Genomic DNA, 23,152 nt, shown 5'->3' with positions numbered 1-23,152 from the left:
TTAATTACTACTCTGCCTGTCTTCTCCTTTTTTCGTCAAGGATGCCTTCAGTGTATGTATAAGCCATTCTCATAAAGATTTTGAGAAATTAGGCATGTTGCTCCGTAGTGGTTGATGCCTTCTTGGTAATCTTTTCCTTATTTATCTATCTGTTTATCCATCCAACCATCCATTCATTTATTCATTCATGTGTTCATTTATTGTGGGGAGGGGTTTGAAGGAAGTACCATATGTGATCATGTGCCTTACTCTGAAATATTACTCTTTTTTTGATCTTGAAAATTGATGTGAATGGGTTTTTTTTGTTTCATTAAAATTTTTTCTGTTTTAAGAAATGAAGCGAATCAATTATAATTTTAGTCCTCTATGAGAAACCTTAGCATCTACTCATAGAGGACCTGATGAAATGTGAACAGAACCAGTAGAACATTGTCCACAAACCTGTGTCTGAGTCCTGATTCTGACACTTAGCAGGCTAATCTTAGACAGGTTCCTTTAACTTTGAGTTTCACTTGCCACGTCTATATAAAGCTGATGATGTTTCTTGCTAGGCAAGTTGAAAACATGAACAAGTAGTTTCCAGACAAAGAAATCAAGGTTATCTATAGTCATATGAAAAAATGCTCTAAATTACTACTGATTAGAGAAATGCAAATTAAAATAACTCTGAGGTACCACCCCACACCTATCTGATTGGCTAATATGACAGAAAAGGAAAATGGCAAATGTTGTAGGGGATATGGGAAAATTGAGACACTAATAAATTGTTGGAGTTGTGAACTAAACCACCCATTTTGGAGAACAATTTGGAACCATGCCCAAAGGACTATAAAACTGTGTGTACCCTCCTACTAGGTTTGTATCCCAAAGAGATTAAAGAAAAAGGAAAAGGACCTACATGTTCTTAAATATTTATAATAGCTCTTTTTGTGGTGGCAAAGGATTAAAAATTGAGGGCAGGCCCATCTATTAGGGAATGCCTGAATAAGTTGTAGTATCTGATTGTGATGGGATATTATTGTACTATAAGAAATGACAAGCAACATGATTTCAGAAAAACCTGGAAAGACTTCCATGAACCGATGCATAGTGAAGTGAACAGAACCAGTAGAACATTGTACATAGTAATAGCAATATTATATGATAATCAACTGTTAATGACTTGGCTATTCTCAGCAATACAATGGTCTAAGACAATTCCAAAAGACATGATAAAAAATGTTGTCCACACTGACACGGAAAGAACTGATGGCATCTGAATACAGACCAAGGCATACTATTTTTACTTTCTTTCTCCTTTAGTTCATGTTTTCTTCTACAGAATGACTAATATTGAAATGTTTTACATGATTGTACATGTATGGTCTATATCAGATTGCTTACAATTTCAGGGAGAAAAGCATAAAATTTGGAACTCAAAACTTTTTTTTAAATGTTAAAAATTATTGTTATGTATAATTGGGGGAAAATAAGATATTCTTTAAAATAACTGGATTGACAACACTTGTTTCCATTTATCAACTCATTTTATTTTATTTTGCAGGGCAATGAGGGTTAAATGACTTGCCCAGGGTCACACAGCTAATAAGTGTCAAGTGTCTGAGGCAAGATTTGATCTCAGGTCCTCCTCAATCCAGGGCTGGTGCTGTATCCACTGCACCACCTAGCTGCCCCCTATCAACTCACTTTAAATGTGGGCATCAGTTCTCCAGCTGCTGTCAGCTGTGTATAGGCAGTGTGGTAGTGTAGAATACATCCTAGACTTGTGGTCCAAAGACCTGGTTTTGATGCATGTTTCTTCCACTTATTAGCTGTGTGATTTAGCATGTCAGCTAATCTCTCTGGGCCTTGGTTTTCTCATCTAAAGTGAGGTGGTTGACCTAGATAATCTTGCCAGTCCCTTCTAGCCCTAAGTTCTGTGATCCTTGGATTTCTACTGTTGTTCAGTCGTTTTTCAGTCATGTCTGACTCTCTGTGACCCCATTTAGGGTTTTCTTGGCAAAGATACTGGAGTATTTTTGCCATTTCTATATTATCTTAAAAAAAAAAAAGAAACCTGTGATAGAGAAAGATTTGTACACTCATTGAGATGGATTCTTACTTGTAAATGTATTAACATTTTGCACAAATATAAGGAACAGTGAAGATGGGGTGGGGGTGAGGGAGAGTGAAAAGAATGAGAAGAAAGGGAGGTAGAGTCTTGGTAGAGATAATCTATAACTGCTGACTTTCTAATCCTCCTAGGCTACTTGACCCCAGACAAAATGAGGACTGAGAGAGTCACAACTTTTATTTTGAAATTATGACACCACAACACAATGATGAGATGCTATGCTTTTTTTCAACTGAGAGAGAGGTCAAAATTAATACAGACACTTAATACTTACTGGCTGTGTGACCCTGGGCAAGTCACTTAACCCCAATTGCCTCACCAAAAAAAAAAAAATTAATACAGCTTACTTTTTATTCTTGTGTGTGTGTGTGGCAATTGGGGTTAAGTGACTTGCCCAGGGTTATACAGCTAGTATATCAAGTGTCTGAGGGTAAATTTGAACTCAGGTCCTCCTGATTCCAGGGTTGGTGCTCAATCCACTTCACCACCTAGCTGCCCCTTTATTTTTTTATTCATAACTAAACACAAAAACTGGCAAAGTGGATAGAGCGCTGGGCCTGGAGCTACAAATATTTGAGTTCAAATCTGGCTTCAGATACTAGCTGCGTGACCCTGGGCAAGTCACTTAACCTCTGTTTGCTTTATTCTACTGAAGAAAGAAATGGCAAACCACTCTAGTATCTTTGCCAAGAAAACCAAATGAGCAGTATGGTCCACAGTTGCAAAAAGGCATTTATGACTGAACAACAACAAACCTTCATAGTAGATTTTAGTAAATTAATAATAAATTTGTTTTTAGCAAGACTAACAACCTAGGTAGATGATTGCTCCTTTACCCCCCCCCCCCATAACTCTCTTCTCTCTTCCCACCCCAAATCAAAAACACTCAGAACCCATCTTCATATGACTCAAGTGATGACTTTTTAAAACTCTACGGTAATTCACCAAGATCAGCTGCTAAAAGCCTGCAACATGCATAAATGGAGGGAGTTCCTCCTCTGATCTGATCCTGGATCCGTGAAATGCTAAAATGTCTCCCTGGGGATTGGGCCTGGTCCTGTGATTTCATTAGCACAGGAAACTCCCATCGAAGGAAACTCTACTAATGCAAATTGGCACCTTCTCTGCAACTTAAAATCCTAGAGATTTACCTAAATTGTTGAGGTTCAGTTACTTTTCCAGGGCACACACAGTCAGTATGTGTCAGAAGTGGGCTCAGTATCCACTGGGTAGTACTGACTCATGGTGCATCTCTCCTGTGTTTGCCTTCAAACACAATGTAGCAGAAGGAAGGACAGTGAAGTATTTGTCCTCAGATATATGAAACCAGCAAGATATTTCCTCCCCAAATCTTTTGGTGGTTATTGTTATGGTATATACAGAGCACTTGCTTTTTTGTAAACTGTAGCAAAGTGCTTGCATTTTAATGATATGATGTAATTATTTTGCTATCCTTTCCAGCTCATTTAAACAGAATTCTGCCTATGGTAGGTAACATTTGTTCCAGCAGAGTTTGGGGGTGACAATGATAGGAAGAAAAGTGTCTCTGATTCCTAAAGGAGAACTGGTGCCAAGCCCTAATAACCTCCTGGAAACTGGGAAATTGCCTGCTGTAGGTTGTGCCTGCCCAGGCCTGCACCAGTGGCCAGGTTGGATTCCCCCACACTTTGACTAAGCCTTCATCTCTTCCTTAAGGGTAGAGGTACCTCTTAGCATCCTGTGCCAAACAGCTTGCCCTGGCTTACAAACACCTCTCCCTTTGTTCTTGATGGTTTCTCATCTTTAATTACCAATCATTGCATTAAGTGCTAGAGTGTTAGCTCCTTGGGCATAGAAGCCAGGTGTCTTAGCTTATCTTTGTAACTTGAGCTCCTAGCACAGTAGACACCTGCCAGGCATTGGATGAAGAAGGTGAATCCAAATCAATTCACCTGGGAGACAGACTCCTCTTTTTCAATGAGCATTTATTAAGCACAGGCTGGGTGCCAGATCATGTTCAGTTCCAGGAATAATTAAGCACCTACTCTGTGCATGGCCACTATATTACGTGCTGATGATACAAAGACAGAAAAGAAAAAATGGGCCAGGCTGTGTCGTAGCTCTGAAGTCAAATAACTGTGGGGCTGTAGGATGTGTTCTAGCATCCTGGAGCAGGACATTGTTCAAGAGAAATTCATGTTTCTCAGAAGCAAGGGTGAGAAGCAGTTTGGTGTCATAGAAATAGGGCAAGGCATAGAATCAGGAGAGACCTGGGTTCAAATCCTGCCTCTGACCCCACCTTTTTTTTTTAAACTCTAGAGAGGTACCCTTTCTGAGCCTTAGTTTGTTTGTTTTTTTTCCCTCTATAAAATGGGACTAACAAGTAGTTGTTGTACTGTAGATAAAGGTAAATGTCTGATGTTGTCATGTGGTGCCTTTCCTCTTATAACCTTCTTCAGAATGTTTCTACTCCCTCCTCATATCTTTCTCTAATGTCCTAACCCTCTTCTCTGTCTAAGGCTTATACATCCTTCAAAGACTAGCTCAAGTCTGAACTTCTCCATAAAGCTTTTACCTACCCTTTTACCTTTCACAGAAGCACAGTGAATAAAATGGTGAATCTAGCATCAGGAAGACCTGAATTCAAATCCTGCCTCGGATACCTACTATCTGTATGCCCCTGGGTAATTCATTTAACCTCTGTCTGACTCAGTTTTCTTAAGTTTAAAATACTAGCTCCTACCTCCCAGAATTGTTGTGTGAGTAGCAGTGAGATAATATTTGTAGGTGCTTAGTAAATATTTGTTTCCTATCACCCTTATCCTATGTTCCACTCATGGTACATATAGTATCATGGGTGTCTGTCCTACCTTGAGTGCAGGGATTGTGTCATTACAACTGCCGAAGTGCCCAACAAGGTGCCGCACATCTATAATAATAATAATTGCTGAATATCGTGGCGTTTCAGTACCCCAGCCTTTCAGTGAGAGCGCATTGAGCGTGTCTCTGTTCACGATGTGGGAACGTGAGTGAAAAAGTGGCTCTGAGACTATTATTTCTCCCCAGTTACAAGTTGTTTCCGCACTGCGTCCCATCCTTTGGCTTCCGTCATCTGCTGTCTTTAACGGATAAAGTCGATAGCTTCAACGAGGAAGTTAAAAAACAGAGGGTGTCCAGAAACAGAGATGCTCCTGAGGGGGGCTTTGATGCAATACTCCAGGCAGCCGTGTGCAAGGTAAGTTTCTTTCAGTGTGTGTGAATATTAAGTTGTTTGTGTGTGTGTGTGTGTGTGTGTGTGTGCGCGCGCGCGCGTGCGCGCACGCGTACTTCGGTGGGATTTTGCTTTGTTATGTGCAGTGTTTTCACACAAATTTACATGGACTGCAGCCCATGGCTCCCTTCCACTGTTTACATCAGAGGGTGTGCCTTAGCAGGAACGTTGAGTAGGTCTACAGCAGTGGCAGCACACATCTGTAGGGTGATAGATTTGTGTCTCTGTCCCTGGGTGGGGCCATGAGATACTTTTTTGGCCAGAAAAGTGCTGCTCTGTTCATATGCGTGAACAACTTGTTTATTGGCTTTTCCGGGGAGAGAATTGACTTTGTTTATGATGCGATGCTCAGGGAGACTTCTGGGATGATTTTTGGGATACCACGTTGTGACTGCAGCCTTCATAGAAATCTGCAGCTGGAAGAGAAGGAAATAAATTGCATGTTTCCTTATTCTTTTACTCCATAATAGGAGGAGCTAATACGAGCTCATGGGAAGAGGAGGAAAAAATCCTAGGTGGGAAGTGACTGATGGTATATTTTGAGGCAGTGTAATGTAAAAATGGTATTTGCGGATCATGTCTTATTGACTGCCCCCAGGAAGACTGGGTGAGAAGAATTCTCTAAGGTATCATTTTCCAACCTTCGTGAGAATGGAGGCCCTCTTTCCACTTCAAAATATTTCACAGACTCTGGGGAAGCTAGGTGGCACAGTGGATAAAACACTGGCCCTGGATTCAGGAGGATCTGAGTTCAAATCTGGTCTCACACACTTGACATTTACTAGCTGTGTGACCCTGGGCAAGTCACTTAAGCCTCATTGCCCTGTGAAAAAACAAAACAAAAACAACTAAAAAAATATTTCACAGACTCATGCAGGATAGTAGTTGCACTATTTGTATCCATTGAATGAGAAAATACATAATGACAAAAAGTTAATGGGAGTTCAATAAAGCTTGGAAATGAATTTATATCTTATTAATCATAATAGCATCTATGCACATTTGAAATATAGTTCTATGATTATGTATGACATTCAGTCAACCAAAAAAAATCTGTTTAATTATGAATTTGCTTGTCCTTTGCTCTACCTCTTATCTTCTTCCTCCCCTCTCAAAGCCCTCTGGGTCTGTGGCCCATGAGTTAGAAACCACTGATCTAAGAAATAACCAGAGGTGCAGCTAGGTGGTGCAGTGGATAGGGAACCCAACGTAGAGTCAGGAGGACCCGAGTTCAAATCTGGTCTCAGACACTTGACACTTACTAGCTGTGTGACCCTGGGCAAGTCACTTAACCCTCATTGCCACGCTACCAAAAAAAGTTAAAAGCAACAAAAACCCATATGACTTTGTATATTTATAATAAATACATACATACATACACACATGTATATGAGGGAGTGGGTTATGGTGGTGGTGGTAGTGGTGGTAGAAGAAATCTGCAGAGACATTATTCTGTGTTTTTTCTTGGTCCCAAGAAGATCTCCTTGTCTTAGCTTTATTTGTACCAGTCCTTATGGCCAGATAGATTCCCATCTTTGTTAGGAACACGATAGATTCATCTGCACACCCCCATATACAAATTCCTGATAAGGTGGCCTCCCAGAGTGCTTCAGTTAGGGTAGTCTCTTCTGCATGCTGACCCAAGCCTGACTTCACAAAACTCTTGAGGTTTTATTAGCCTAAGCAAACTGGAAGGAACCAAAGGTGTACAAAGGAGGTACATACATAAGTAATTAATTTTACAGGTTTTGGAAAACAATGCAGGAAACAATTTTAAGTGTCTGCTGTGTACCAAGCACTGTGCTAGGCACCAGGGGCAATGCAGACTTTGACATAGCCTTGGGCAGCTAGGTGGTACGGTGGATAACCCTTTGACTGCTAATATTAGGGTAAGATGAACATTATAATGGGTTGGCTGTTCCATTGTGATTGTTAAAGGAGATGCTGAGGGGGCAGCTAGGTGGCGCAGTGGATAAAGCACTGGCCCTGGATTAAGGAGGACCTGAGTTCAAATCCAGCCTCAGACACTTGACACTTAGTAGTTGTGTGACCCTGGGCAAGTTACTTAACCCTCATTGCCCTGAAAAAAAAGCAAAAAACAAACAAACAAAAGACATAGCCTTCAAACTCATGGAGCTCACAATACAGTCTAGGAATTTGTTCTATACACCAGTAACTATAATACATGGTAAAGGCATAAGCAAGTTGTGCTATGTGACATTTGTGGGCAGGTTGGGAGAATATCGTTAAGTGATTAGAAGTAGGGAAAATAAAGAATAGTCTTCTGAAGGGGATGCCATCTGAGTTGGGTTTTAAAGGATGAATTAATCTTGGAAAAAGATCTTAATGTTTCTGACTGATAGTCTGATGTTAGCTTACTTAGCATTTGAAATATCTGCATATTTTAGGGTTTTGTTTTCCAAGGATGCTCTCTTTCCTTTGCAGAATTCCAGGCCCTGGCAGGGAACATGTAGTTCAGGAAGGACATGGGACTTAAATGGATTCTTTGTTCATTGTTCAAGGTTAGAGCGAGAGCTAAATGACATGACCAAACAATGGCTTGTTCTCTTAATTAAAACGATTAATTCCTGGCACTGGAAACATCTTTTTGGTTCAGTCTATTCTAAGGCCTTCAGGACTGTACCTGATCAGTCCCAGATAGGTGAGCATATTTCTTGTTTTCAAAAGTCGCCAGAGAAAGAGATGCTAGAGGTGAGCAATGGAGAAGTGGGCGGTCCTTTATTCCTGATGAGCAATTATGTCTTGGAAGGTGTTGTATCTTCATATGTACATCTAAAGTCTATTGAAGTGACATTTGTCTTCTCCCCGGTGGATACTGTAGAATTGGGAATTGGATACATTGGAGAAAATGCACCTCATTCCTCCCTCCTGTGGAGATGGGTGGGTGGGTGGGGATCAATGAATATGGAACAGACTGGGTTGATGTGTTTGTTAGTTTGGGTGAATAATTTCCCCTCCCTCCCTCCCCTCTTTTAAAATTCTTTGTCTCAAGGGATTTGCTTATAGGAAACAGGAGAAGGGGAGAGAGAAGTTTTTTGGAAATGAAAGAGATGTTAAAACAAAAGCTATTAATTAAAAAAAAAAGTTAACAATTACTCAGCATGGTGCAGTCTGTAGGCAAGGGGGTTTGCACTTTTTTTTTTTAGCTTTCCTTTCAAATGAGATAATGTATCTAAAGCACTTTGCAAAGCTTCAAACACTGTATAAATACTAGCTATTATTCTTCTCCTTATTATTGTTGTCACTGTTTTTGAGCTCCTGCGTATGAGTAGTTTTCTTTCCTGTACTTGATCCAAGGTCCATTTTATTCCCAACTCCTTATTTCAGAAGCCATCCACAGCTTGTTGAACAGAATTTTTCATTCTTCTGATTTGCCCAGAATAAAGGAGCCTCCATTTCTCATTCATTTGGCTAAACAGAGTGCTCTCAGGTGATAAGGGCCTGCCAGCCCCCAGACCCTGTGGAAGCCTGACAAGGGCTTTAATGTGTGGAGGCAGGCAGTTTCCCCCTTCACAATGCACAATGTTTCATTAGAACCATATGCCCTTGAGATGGAAATGATAAGTATTCCTATCTCACGCTGCCACAGCAAGTTCTTTGTTTGGGCTCTAGACTGTTGCTGCTTTAACCAGGAGAGATTTTTAGCTACATGGGGTTTAAGGGTGAGGAATGTGCATGTTTGGAAACTTCAATCCCACTTGTATAGCCTGGTATTGATGGAGACTTCATTTATAAAGAAGAAAACCAGCTGTTTTTAGGGGATTTCCTCAAAGGCCAGTTTTAATTATGCTTTGAATGAAACTGAGTGATTTCCACCTACCCTCAGCTTTGGCGGGTGATTCATCCTAAGTGCCCAAAGTTGGGGATCCCTCCCTAACCAATATGGGGATTTGTCTTGATGGAATTGTACTGTGCTGGGTTGGGAATAGCTGCTATGTATCAGATTCAGACCCTGAACCCTAGTCTTCCTAGCTCCTGCCTCACTGTTTCTGAGACAGGCGCTGCAAATAGACTGAGGGTCAGGCTCCACATGGAAGAGGAGTAGGAAGTTGGGCTGCATTGCCTTTTGGGGAATCAGGCCATTTGCTCAGTGACTTCCAACTGCAGGGTTTTCAGAAAGCTAATCTCCCTCTTCTATCAGTTCCTTCTCCTCCAGTCATGCAGAATGGCTGTGAGTCTCTCTACCAAATCCAGATTATGCCAAAGGGCAATGGAAAGACCCGTCACGGACATGAGCAGGCTGCAACTTGTTCCCATCGGTGAGTTGTGTGCACGAAGCATTTAAAAATATATTCTCTAGGTTATGGAAATGCTTGTTTTATCCCATAAGTTCAAAATAAAATAATCAGAAATTGAAAAAAGGAAAGATGAAGACTTGTAATGAGAATAAGACTTTTCTCAAAGTTCGAGGACTTTGCTAATACTGCTGAAATATTATAAGATCATAGATTTGGAATGGAGAGGGAGCCTGGGAGCCTTCTAATTCAGCTCATTTCACAGACAAGGAAACTGAGGCCCAGTGAGTTTAGGTAACCTGCCCAGAGGTGTAAAGGTAGTAAGTAGCATACCTAATATTTGAATCCAGTTGTTTTTTAGTTGTGTCTGACTCTGTGATCCCTTGTGGGGTTTTCTTGCCAGAGATACTAGAGTGGTTTGCCATTTCCTTCTTCAGTTCATTTTACAGATGAGGAAACTGAGGCAGAGTGATTTGCCAAGGGTCACACAGCTAGTAAGTGTATGAGGCTAGATTTGAACTCAGGAAGATGAGTCTTTCTGATTCCAGGTCCACAACTTTATCCACTGTACCACTTAGATGGGCTAAAAGAGCACTGGGAATGTTGGTTCTGTCCACCAGTCATCCTTAGGCAATTGAGAGCATTTATTAAACACCTACTATGTGCTAGGCACTAACGGTACAGACAAAAAAAATTGAAATAGTCCCTGAACAATTTAGGACCTTGCTTTGGTGTTTCTCATTTAGATGGTTTCATTTGTCTAATCAGTCATAGTTCTAGAGCTAGAAGGGGTGATTTGCTTCAACCCCTTCATTTGGCACATGAAGACACTGAGGCCCAGTAAAGTCAAGTAACTTCTCCAAGGTCATACCCGTCATAAGAATCAGGGGCAAGATTTGAACCCAAATGATAATATTCATGATAATAATAACAACAACAATTATAGTTAACACTTATATAGCACTTACTGTGTGCACAGGCACTGTGGTAAGTGCTTGATAATTATTATCTCGGGGCAGCTAGATGGCGCAGTGGATAGAGCACCAGCCCTGGAGTCAGGAGTACCTGAGTTCAAATCTGGCCTCAGACACTTAACACTTACTAGCTGTGTGACCCTGGGCAAGTCACTTAACCCCAATTGCCTCACTGAAAAAAAAAAAATTATCTCATGGGAGCCTCACAATAACTCTTAGAGGTAGGTGCTATTATTATCTGCATTTTGTTGTTGTTCAGTCGTGTCTGACTCTTCATGACCTCGTTTAGGGTTTTCTTGACAAAGATGCTACAGTGGTTTTGCCATTTCCTTCTCCAGCTCATTTTACACATGGGGAAACTGAGGCAAAAAGGCTAAAGTGACTTGCCCAGGGTCACACAGGTAGTAAGTGTCCGAGGCCAGATTTGATCTCAGGAAGATGAGTCTTCCTGACTCCAGGCCCCAGCACTCTATACACTTGTGACATCTAGCTGCCCTAATTTACAGATGAGGAAATAGGCAAAGAGAAGTGACCACTGTAGCATTCTGCCTCTTCAATCGACAAATATCAAGCACTTAATACTGTGTACAAGTCAGTCAGTCAGACATTTATTCAGTGCCTACTATGTGCCAGGCACTGTGCTAGGCTCTAGAGCTACAAAGAAAGGCAAAAGACAGTCTCAGCCCTAAAGGAGCTTACAGTCTAAAGGGGGAAGACATAGAAAGACATATAAAGAAGTTGAAGGTGTAGGGAATGATAAAATCCAGTGAAATGGGAAAGGAAAATATGACTGGCTTGGGTATCCTCCCTAAATGGAGGATAGGAAATGAGCCTTCCACCCTCCTCTCTCTCCAATCCAAAAGAAGGAGGGACCCCAGGGCAGGGGTTACTGATGAGATGAGAATTCTAGTGTTACTGGGACCTTGCTGAGGTTTGTGGAGGGGGCGATGCTGATGAAGCCCGGAGGAGTTCAGCCAGGTGAGAAATAACAGAACACTGTATTAGTCACAGACACAGAACAAGGTAGTACAGAGCATGGAACCTAGAGTCAGGGAGATCCTTAGAGTTCAATCAATCTTGCCTCAGCTACTCATTGGCTATGTGATCCTGGGCAAGTCATTTAGTGGCTCACAGCCTCAGTTTCTTCATCTGTAAAATGGAAGTAATAATAGCACCTTCCTCATAGGGATGTTGATAGGATAAAATGAGATATTTGTAAAGCATATTGCAAACCTTAAAGCACCATGTAAATGTTTCCTACTATTACCATTGTCATTGTTATTATTATTACTAAGACAGTGCTTGTCCTCATGGACTCAGGTCTGGTAGTCTCTTTAGTGCCCAGCACACAGTAGCTGCTTAATATTTGTTGATTGATTATAGGAGGCTAAACCACATTGGGAGGCAGAGTGTTATGTGAGATCATGAGAAAGTCATTACTAATAAGGAGGATCAAGGAACTCTTTTTGGAGAGCATAAGTATGTCCCCTCCTCACTTCTGACAATTGCCACCCCTTTAGTGCAAGTCCTCATTACCTCATGCCTAGATTATTGCAATAGCCCACTGGTGGGTTAGCCTGCCTCAAATATCTCCCTGCTCCAATTCTTTCTCTATTCAGTCACTAAAGAGATTTTCCTAAAACAGGTCTGATCACATCCCCACTCCCATTCAGTAAACTCCAGTGGCTCCCTATTACCTCCAGGAGGAAATGCAAAATCCTCTATTTGTCTTTTAAAGCCTTTCCTGTGTTCTTACATCTTGCTCCTTGATCCCTACTCTTCCAGCCAGTGACACGGGCTTCTCAGCTATGCCAAGAATAAGACACTCCATCTCTTGGCTCTAGGCATTTTCTCTGGTCATCCCCCAGGCCTGAAATGTTCTTTCTTTCTCTGCTCTGACTACTGACCTCCCTGGGCTTCCTTTAAAACCCAACTAAAATCCCACCTTCTATAAAAAGACTTCCCCAAATCCCTCTTAATTCTAGTGCCTTCCTTTTATTTACTATTTATCTTGTATATATATTACTTTGTATATATTTGTTTGCATGCTGTTTCTCATTGGCTTGTAAGCTCCTTGAGGGCAGGGACTGTCTTTTGCCTCTTTTTTTATTTTTAGGTTATACATGTATAATCATGTTAAATATATTTCCACAGTAGTCATGTTGTGAAAGAAAAAATCAGAACAAAAGGGAAAAACCACAAGGAAAAAAAACCACAACCAAAAAAAGTGAAAATAGTATGTCCTGTTTTGTATTCAGACTCCATAATTCTTTCTCTGGATGTGGATAGCATTTTTCTTTTTCTTTTTTTTTTTTTGCAGGGCAATGAGGGTTAAGTGACTTGCCCAGGGTCACACAGCTAGTGTCAAGTGTCTGAGGCCAAATTTGAACTCAGGTCCTCCTGAATCCAGGGCCAGTGCTTTATCCACTGCTCCACCTAGCTGCCCCTGGATAGCATTTTTCATCATTAATCTTTTGGAATTGCTTTGGATCATTTTATCACTGAGAAGGACAGTCTATCATAGAAGATCATCACACAATGTTGCTTTTACTATGTATAAAGTTCTCCTGGTTCTGCTCACTTCACTCAGTATCAGTTCATATAAGCCTTTCTAGGGTTTTCTGACATCTTCCTGTCCATCATTTCTTATAGCACAATAGTATTCTATTACATTTATATTCTACAACGTGTTTAGTCATTTCCCAATTGATGGACATTCCCTTAATTTCCAATTCTTTGCCACTACGAAGAGAGCTGCTATATATATTTTTGTACATGTGGGTCCTTTTCACTTTTCCATGATCTCTTTGGGATACAGACCTAGTAGTGGTATTGCTGGGTCAAAGGGTAACAGTTTTATAGCCCTCTGGGCATCGTTCCAAATTGCTCTCCAGAACGGTCTTGCCCCTTTTTTATTTCCAGAGCTTAGCACAGTGCTTGACATGTAATAGGCACTTAATAAATGTTTGTTTTTGATTGAGTTGGGTTTTAAAGCATGATGAAAAATGCAATAAGGGATAGAGGGGGAGGTAGGGCATTCCACAAGCATCAGCAACATCATCAGCAAATGTGCTGAGGCAGGAAAGCCAGGTAGAATGCTCAGAAACAAAAAGGAGTCTGGCTTGTTTCAAGCATAGGTAAGGCTGGAGAGCTAGAATACGTCCAGTCTACAGAAGACTCCAAATGTCAGGCAACAGAATCTGAACTTTATAGAGTAAGCATTTTGGGAGCCTCTGAAAATTTTTTGAGCAGGGAAAGTAAGCAGACTTCTTATGCATAAAAGGGATTGTTGGGACTGGAGAATGGAGCATGCATTGTAAGGAAGAGAGATAGAAAACCCATTAGGAGGCCACACTGTAATTATCTGTAGGTAGATGATAACAAGGCTTATTCCTGGGTGTTGGGATGAATGCCAGAAACAATGTAGAGGTGACTGGTTGCAAGTGAGCAGTCAAGGAATTGGGAAAAACTGGATAACTTTGTCTAACAATAGTATTTGTCCTCTTTGACTGCTAATATTAGGGTAAGATGAACATAATGGGCTGGCTGTTCCATTGTGATTGTTAAAGGAGATGCTGGGAGGTAGTTGTTGTTTTAACGTTAGCTTAAATAGAAGATATCCCAAAAGTCTTAGACAGCTTTAAGTTTTAATATTTACAACTTTTGGGACACTTGTTATTGTAACGATTGGAATGACGCCACCTGCTGGATACTTACTGTAGAAGAGTTCTGCCCATGAAGCGAAGGTCTTTGAGGGCAAGACCAGGAGTCTTTTCTTTGGCGGGGAGGAAGTGACGCAGACTAGTGGGAGGAGGAAGGAAGAGACTGGCGCTGACTCTAGGGCTTTTTCCTCTGGACTCTGGACTGGGTGGAGAGCGGAGCTAGAAATGTGCTCTCCCTTTAATAGATAGGAATCTAGGCCTTTCTCTCTCTTTACCAAATTCTTATTCTCCTTAATAAATGCTTAAAAGTCTAACTCTTGCTAAAGCTTATAATTTATTGGCGACCACTCATTAAATATTTTAGACAGACTAGCTAGAATTTTAGCCCTTAACATTATTTACCAGTCAAGTAGGGTAATTTTTTTTTCTCCATTAAAAATTTGAAGCATTCTCTTAAAAAACCTTTCATTTGGGCAGATAAAGGGCAGGGAGAAAAGAAGGGTGAGACAGGCTTTCATGGGTTTTATCTTCCCTCCTGGCTTTGTGCTGATTGAATGGAGTTAAGCCTTATTGATTCCAACCCTTGAAATTAAAAAATGTTCAAAGTCAGCTGGGCTGATATCATGCAGTCTAGTAAAAAGAATAAAAAAGGAGTCCGGTTTGGCTTAAGCATAGGTAAGATGGATTCAGAAAATGAACTGGAGAAGGAAATGGCAAACAACTCCAATATCTTTGCCAAGAAAACCCCAAATGGGGGTCATGAAGAGTTGGACATCACTGAAATGATTCAACAATAGTGGAAAGAACACAGGACTGAGAATCAGAAGTCCTGGGTTCTAGCCCTAGCTCTGGCACCAATTAGTTGCATGACTTTGAGCATATCCCTTAACCCTGGGCCTCACTTCCATTACCTGTTAAAGCCAAGGGGGTGTATTAAATTGGGAAGGCAGTTTCTATCTTGAAAATTCTATAATTCTAAGTCAACCTTTAGAGTATTTCACTATGGATTGGGGGTGGGGGTGGGAGTGGGAAATGGTTTTGTAATGTAAATTTATAGAGGATTAAGGTTTGGAGGCTTCAAAAAAGGTAGTGCTTACTGTACTAAAAGAACAAACTTTAAAAAATGTTCTGGCAACAAAATCTGCTTGTTAAGGACCTTGGGTTTAGGATTGGTGAGCATTGTTCACCTTGCCTTATCCAGGATTCAGACCCATCAGGCCACTTCCTGATCATGTCCTGCCCCTCTCCTCACCCCTACCCCCTTCCTTTTTTAACTCTTGGCACTGAGAATAATATAAAATAAAACCCACTATTCCTGGAAAGGACCTACCCCATAAGATTTTCCTGTCCAAAATACTCCCCTGACCACAGCTTCCTTATATGTGTTACCTATCCCTATTAGAATGTAATCTCTTTGAAGAAAGGTACTATCTTGCTAGCTTATTGTGTGCCTAGCACACAACAAGCTCTTAATAAATTCTTTTTCATTCATTCACTGAAAATAATTCTTTCATGATTATTAAGTAGAATAAGGTGGTCTGATAGCTTGTAATATTTGTCTTTATAGTTCCCTTGGCTGCCTGGGAATCCCTTCCATCCTGCAGCTCTGCAACTTTTTTTTTTAAACTTTTATTTATTTTATTTTTTAAATTTTTTTGGGGGGGGACAATGGGGGTTAAGTGACTTGCCCAAGGTCATACAGCTAGTAAGTGTCAAGTGTCTGAGGCCAGATTTGAACTCAGGAACTCCTGAATCCAGGGCCGGTGCTTTATCCACTGTGCCACCTAGCTGCCCCAGCTCTGCAACTTTTATGTAACTTGGAGCCTTAAGAAGTTTCCTAGGGGCACTGAGAGGTTGAGATTTGCTAGTGGTCAACACAGTAGTCTGTGGTCTGAGGCCAGTCTTGAACATGGGTCTTTCTGACTCTTAGGCTGGGTCTGTCTCTTCATAATGCTGTATTGTTTCTCCTTATGCATATAGTGGATGCTTTAATAGTTCTGTTGGATAAATAAATCAAAAGGCATTCATTGTGCACCAAGGGAATATTAGTTTGCAGCCACAAAGACAAAAAGTGAAGACAGACAGTGGCTGCCCTCAAGGAACTTATAGTCTACTGAATGAGCACTTTTTAATTAAATTAATATTGGGTGCTTATAATGTACAGGTACTCTATGGGGTTAGTAAAAAAAATGATAAAACACAACCTCACCAACCTCCATCTTCCTCCCTGAACAACTGGTTAAAATGAGTGTTTATTCTGTAGAATAGGAAAGAATCATTTATTTGGATATTTTATAAAATTTAGGCTGTTTGCCTTTCTTAAGGATAGCCTGCCTTAGTGAGATTTTTACTCTGTTAAATAAATGTACAGTGTTCTGTCTTGTTGTAGAAGACAGTGGTTCAGGGTTCACATACTCATAATTTATTTTTCCCCAAGAAAATATATGTTTCATTTGTTCCATTGTTAAGAGTCTAACCACCAAGACCTTTTCTTAAGAAGCTTAGGTGCAGAGTGCAGATGGAAGCAAAAACAACCAGATGTTGATGAGGACGTGTTTATTGTTATAAGCAGACTTGGATATGCTCCTGTGTCAGGGAAGTGGAAACTAATCACAGAAAGAATTCCAGGGATACTTACAGCCTCGTGGTTATTCTCCCTTGAGTGGCTTGGGAATTAACCATCTTGGGTATGTGCTCAGGCATCTGGAGTGGGATCCTCGACACTCTCCCCTGCCTCATCTCTTCCCTACCAACCCATCCTCTTTTTCATGCCTTGAACGAATGACTTGGTGCAGGGGCTTTGTATTGGTCTGGCCTCCAAGAGCCCTTTTTGTTTTTGTTTGTTTTTTGTCAGTTCAACAACTATTTATTGAGTGCCTATGAAAGGTTTACTTAAAATTTTTATGAAATTTCCTAAGCTCTTCTAAAATACAAGGAGTCTTTTTCAATCTGATCTCTTTTCCTCCCAGACAAAATGAGGCCTCAGTTAGTGTTTACCCTATGAGGTCTGCATGTTGGGTATCTTCTGGTGCCAGGAATAAACAAAGGAGGAGGGGACTTACAACATGGGCAAAATCCCTGTCCAAGAAACTGATTCTGATCACATGTGACCCTCAAGTAGTAGGACAGGACTGAAAAATCCTATTCTGAGTACAGCACAATGTCTTTTTTTTGTCTGAGTTCCTGGACCAGAGTAGAGATGGAATTAGCCTGATTGTGGTAGCCTTTGAATATCCCAAGGTTGTAGCAGATGGATCTTAAGGCCAGTGCAATGGTGGGCAGCCCAGCAGTCCATTTTTTAGCTAGAATAATGGACTGGGAGAAAAGGATCTTAGAGTCCATCTAATTCAACCCTTTCATTTTTTTTTTTTTTGTTTTTTTTTTTTTAGGGAGGCAATTGGGGTTAAGTGACTTGCCCAGGGTCACACAGCTAGTAAGTGTTAAGTGTCTGAGGCTAGATTTGAACTCAGGTACTCCTGACTCCAGGGCCGGTGCTCTATCCACTGCGCCACCTAGCTGCCCCTCAACCCTTTCATTTTACAGATAAGGAATCTGAAGCCCAGAGATAGATCATCTGATTACAGATTTTAAGCTGGAAGAGGCTTTAGAGGCTACTAGTCTAACCCTCTCATTTTATAAATATGGAAATGGAGACCTAGAGAAGTCTAAGTATCTTGCCCAAGGTCACTCAGTTACTAAGTGAGAGAGCTGGGATTTGAACTCACATCCTCTGACTTCAAATCCAGCACACTTTTGATGTACTATACCTTTCCTGAAGTCCTTTGGCCAAGGTCACAGGATTGGAAGTTCTAGGATTCAAGCCCAAGTCTTTCTGAATGTTTTGAAACCAAGGCCAGTGGTGTTTCTACTATGCCACATACAACATATGAAAACACTTTGTTAGCACGTAAGATATTAAAAATAAATGTGTATACTTTGGTCCCATCCCTGAGGTATTTAGCTATTTGGCATTTTCATTTTCATTAATGAGAATGAGAGTAATGTCTACTTGGAGTTTTTTGTTTTTGTTTTTTTTTTTCTCTCTTTTTAATTTGATTGTGGTTGCGTGTGTGTGTGTGTGTGTGTGTGTGTGTGTGTATGTGTGTGTTTTAAATTAAAATATCAATCATCCCATCCAATAAATATTAATTAAGAACCTACTTTGTGCCAGCACTGGGGATACAATTAATAAAGACAGTCTCTGCTCTCAAGGAGCTTACAGTCTTTTTAAAAAAAATTAATTTGATTTGGGGGCAGCTAGGTGGCACAGTGGATAGAGCATCAGTCCTGGATTCAGGAGGACCTGAGTTCAAATCCGGCCTCAGACACTTGACACTTACTAGCTGTGTAATCCTGGGCAAGTCATTTAACCTTCATTGCCCCACAAAAAAAAATTTAAAAAATTAAAAAAAACAAATTAATTTGATTTGATTTTTTTTCCAATTACATGTAAAGATATTTTTTTGAGTTCCACATTTTCCCCCCACTCTCCCTATGTCTGTGTATTGTTCCTTCAGAAGAAGCCAGGGAAAACCAGCTTAAAAAAAAAAGAAACAGTAACAAACAACTCTAGCAATATCAAATCAAGGCAATTTAGGGACTGTGTGACTTGTGACTTTTTATAGTGACACCTGGTGGTTTCCAGGTATTGTTGCACATATAATTAAAAGATCCTCTGAATTTGGTAATAATGTTTTTTTTCTTCTTTTTTTCCATTCAATTACAAAATTTTTAAAAAGTCATTGATTTTGCTTTTTTACATTTCCCAGAACTTCCTAAGTAGATCTGCCTCAAGTTAAAGTCTTTATAATTAATCTGAAGTTAGTGGGCTTAATTTCACTGATGTTTCTGGATAAGTACAGGTATCATAGGAAAAGGGCAGGACCAGCGTTTGGGAGATCCTGGTAATAGTCCCACTTGTATCCACTACCTATCCCTGTGACCTTAAACAAGTCAGCTTCAGGGCAGCTCGATGGTGCAGTGGATAGAGCAGTGGCCCTGGAGTCAGGAGTACCTGAGTTCAAATCCGGCCTCAGACACTTAACACTTACCAGCTGTGTGACCCTGGGTAAGTCACTTAACCCCAATTGCCTCACTAAAACAACAACAACAACAACAAGAAGTGAGCTTCTCTGGGCACCATTTTTCCTTATCCATATCAAGAGAGAGTTAGACTAGATTAGTTACACTAGATTTTCCTATGCTTTGAAATTTTTGGTTCTAGTACCAGCTCATATTCCATCTAGTTTTTCCCATGTCTACATTTCTAAGTACAATGATAATCCTATGGTTCTCCATCCAGCTCTATAGAGCTCTGTACCTACAGCTACTTAGGACAAAGAAATATCTTTGTTCTTCTTAAAGACTTAAAAAGGTGAATGAATAGTGCACACCTTCTCTTGATTTCTGCTGTGGGAGCTCCCATCCAGGAGTTGCAGAATCGTCAAGTTAACTAGCATTTTACAATATATTTGATATTTTAATTTTCCTCCCAATGACATGTAAAAACAAATTTAACATTTGCTTATTAAAGTTTTGAGTTCCAAATTCTCTCCCTCCCATTGAGAAGTCAAACAATTTGATATAGGTTGTATATGTGTAATCAACAAGCATTTTGAAGTGCTTACTGTGTTCCAGAAGGCACTTGACTAACAGCTGGGGATACAAAGAAAGGGCAGAAGACAGTCCCCAGAAACATGCAACCTATTAGAGGGGACAATATGCAGACAACTACTTACAAACAAAATACAGACAGGAAAAATTGGAATAATTTCAGAGGGAGGCTCGTATTAAGGAGGATTGGGAAACACATCTCGAATAATTAAACTTGTGTAGCACTTTAGAGGCCTTTGTTCAAACAAGAACATGCTACAGTTCTCACATCTCAGCCTCTTACACCCAAGCAATGAGGGGGACTCACTACTTCCTGAGGCAGCCCTCCCACTTTCTCCAAATAGATTCTTTTAGGTCATTATTTTTTTCTCATAACAAGTCTAAATCTGCCTTCTTACAACTTCTACCAGTTGTTCCTTCTAATTTCCTTGCCATCTGTCTTTTACCTTATAATGCATGTGTAAATAAATTCACATGGAAAAATATCCGAGATGCCCTACAGCTCTATAAGAGTCAACCATGTGATAGGACTGCTGAGAAACAGCACACAAAAACAAGGACACCACCAAAGCAATATTAAACTCCATTCATGGAAATATGGTGTCTTCATCAAGGGAGATAATAGTCCTCCTGACATCTTTGCTGGGGAGATCCCACCTGGGGTATTGTAGTCATTTCTGGGTACGGTACCACATTTTAAGAGGGATATTGACAAACTGGAATGTTTCTAGAGAAGAGAAAATAGGATGGTGAAAGCTCAGAAAAGCCAAGCAGATAGAGAAAAGTTGAAGGAAGCAGAAATGTTTAATTTGGATAAGAGAAGGCGAAGGGAGACATGACAGTCACATTCAAGGCCATGAAGAGAGCTACCATGAGTAAAAAGGATTAGGTTTATTCCTTACTCTAGAAGTCACAATAAGGAACAATAGATAGATGTTAGAGAGACATTTATCTTGGCTTAATCCAAGGAAGAACTTTGTAACAGATCAAATTGTGTGAATGTGAATGGTTATCATGCCAAGGTCCAGTCTCCTCAAATGAGGTCACATAGGTAGTCACATGGATAGCAACTGACAAGGCCAGGTCCCCTGACTCCAAACCCAGCAGGTCTTTCTGACTGTACCACACTGTCTCACTAGGCTAGCTTTCCAGATAACAGACTCCTCCCTCAGACAGCCAGTGTGTGCCTGTCTATGATTCTAAAGAGAGCACTCCTGGCAGTTCAGTGTATTAGGCTGAGGGCTCGATTTGGAGTCAGGAAGACGAGTTCAAATGCCATCTATGAAACTTACTGGTTGTACAAATGGGCTATTCATTAAACCTCTCAGAGTCTTAGTTTCTTCATCTGTAAAATGGGAATGATAATTCGTATTATACTTAATTCACTGAGTTGCTTTGAGATTCAAAAGAGATATAGCACAGGTAAACAGCTCTGCAAACCTTAGTGCACTATATGTGGGGTACTCTGCCAGTGTGGCAGAGGGGAACAAGCCCTCACTGTTTTTGGACTCAGAGGACCTGGGTTCGATCCACTTCTGATGCTTTTTTTTCTTTGTGACCTTGGGCCCATCATTTAACCTCCCCAGTGCTTCAGTTTTCTCATCTGTAAAATGCTGGAGTTGAGCTAGATAATAGTCTCTTTAGTCCCTTCCAGATCTACATTTATGACTCTAGTCTTTTTTTTTCCTTAGGAGCAGATTAGGCCAGATCCTATATTAAGTCATTTTCAATTTAAGATTCTATTATCCTGGGGCAGCTAGGTGGCCCAGTGGATAGAGCACCAGACCTGGATTCAGGAGGACCTAAGTTCAAATCTGGCCATAGACACTTAACAATTACTAGCTGTGTGACCCTAGGCAAGTCACTTAACCCCAATTGCCTCACCAAAAAAAAAAAAAAAGATTCTATTATCTTTTTTTTTTTTTTAAACCTGGCATGCTTTTTGGCTCATACTTGGCATGCTCTCCCTTCTGCACTCCTACTGACTTCCCTGGCTTCTTTAAGTTTCATCTCCTCCCAACCCCTCTGAATTCCAGTGCCTTTCCTCCCTTAATTATCTCCTGTTTATCCTGTATATAGCTCACTTTGTATATATTTGTTTGCATATTGTTTCTTCCATTAGATTGTGAGCTCCTTGAGAGCAAGGACTGTCTTTTGCCTCTTTTTGTATCCCTAGCACTTAGCATAGTTCTTGGTACATAGTAGATGCTTAATAAGTGTTTTTTGAATTAAATCAAGTAACCTTTTGGTGCTTGTTTTTAAATATCAGAGTGACTTGGAAATGTTCCTTCTAAGGTATGTGGACTTCTGTGGGTTTAGCATAGTCAAATCTAGGCCAATCTGTATAAAGCCACCCTCACATTCCTGCACATTTTACTAAAGCAACCAGCTCCCTGGGGCAGGTGAGAGGTGAGGAACGGGGTCAGTGGATGACCTTGGTTCTGTGACTCTGCTTCCCTAAATATTGCTCAGCAAAGGGCATAGATTTCCCCATAGGTTCCAGATTGCCCTGGCCAGTCTCCAATAGATTAACATTTTTCCTCTTGAGATCTGGGGTGAGATTTGGAGGACCTGGCCTGATAGCATAGTTGACCGTTGCCCAAGTCACCACTAAACTCTGTTTATATGTGCTCTGTCTTCATAGTTTGATGTTCACTGGGCTCAATTGTTGGCTCATGAAACATAGTCATCTACTCATAACTTAAGAAAATTAAAGGGAGCTCTGGTCACATGCATAGTCTCTGGGTTGGAAGAATTCAGACCAGTGGCCTGACAAAGTGAGTCATGAGGAAGCAAAAAACTTTGCCTGCATGCCCTTAGTGTGTTTAGGAAGAAGAAAGGAAACAATACAAATAATGCTTAATTTGCTAGACTCTCTAGCATATGCCAAGCCCAAAGTCCTCAAACTGACATGACCATTATGTGACTGTAGACAAGTCATTTAATTGGTCTGCCTCAGTTTCCTCAGTTGTAAAGTGGGCATCTTAATAGGATCTATCTCACAGGATTGTTTTGAAGGTAAAATTAGGTGATTTTATAAAGCACTTAGGACAGCTGTGGCACATAGTAGGCACTTTAAAAAATACTTGTTACTTTCCTCTCTCCTGTGAGGGCCAAAATTTGATATACAGAACATTATTTGGGTGACTCTCCTTAATATTGGGGTCCCAGAAATATGAGGGACCCTTTTAGGTTCACCCTCCCCTCTGAACTGCCCTTTTAAGATATTTCTCTCAGGCCAATAAGAAAGGAGCCTCTAAGCTTTAGTTCACAAAAGGATCAGA

At 40.6% G+C, this 23,152-nt stretch overlaps 1 protein-coding gene across 1 annotated transcript in view; it reads left to right on the top strand.

Annotated features, from left to right (window-relative positions):
- Positions 1-23,152, top strand: part of ITGB5 (integrin subunit beta 5) — a 188,662-nt gene that overhangs the window by 66,238 nt on the left and 99,272 nt on the right. Inside the window, exon 5 of the mRNA XM_043997337.1 lies at positions 5,159-5,327. Coding sequence (XP_043853272.1) covers positions 5,159-5,327 — 169 coding nt within the window. The remainder of the gene's footprint in view (positions 1-5,158; positions 5,328-23,152) is intronic.

The sequence above is a fragment of the Dromiciops gliroides genome, chromosome 3 (assembly GCF_019393635.1).
Source record: "Dromiciops gliroides isolate mDroGli1 chromosome 3, mDroGli1.pri, whole genome shotgun sequence".
Lineage (NCBI taxonomy): Eukaryota > Metazoa > Chordata > Mammalia > Microbiotheria > Microbiotheriidae > Dromiciops > Dromiciops gliroides.
This window is presented reverse-complemented; position numbering and strand designations above follow the sequence as displayed.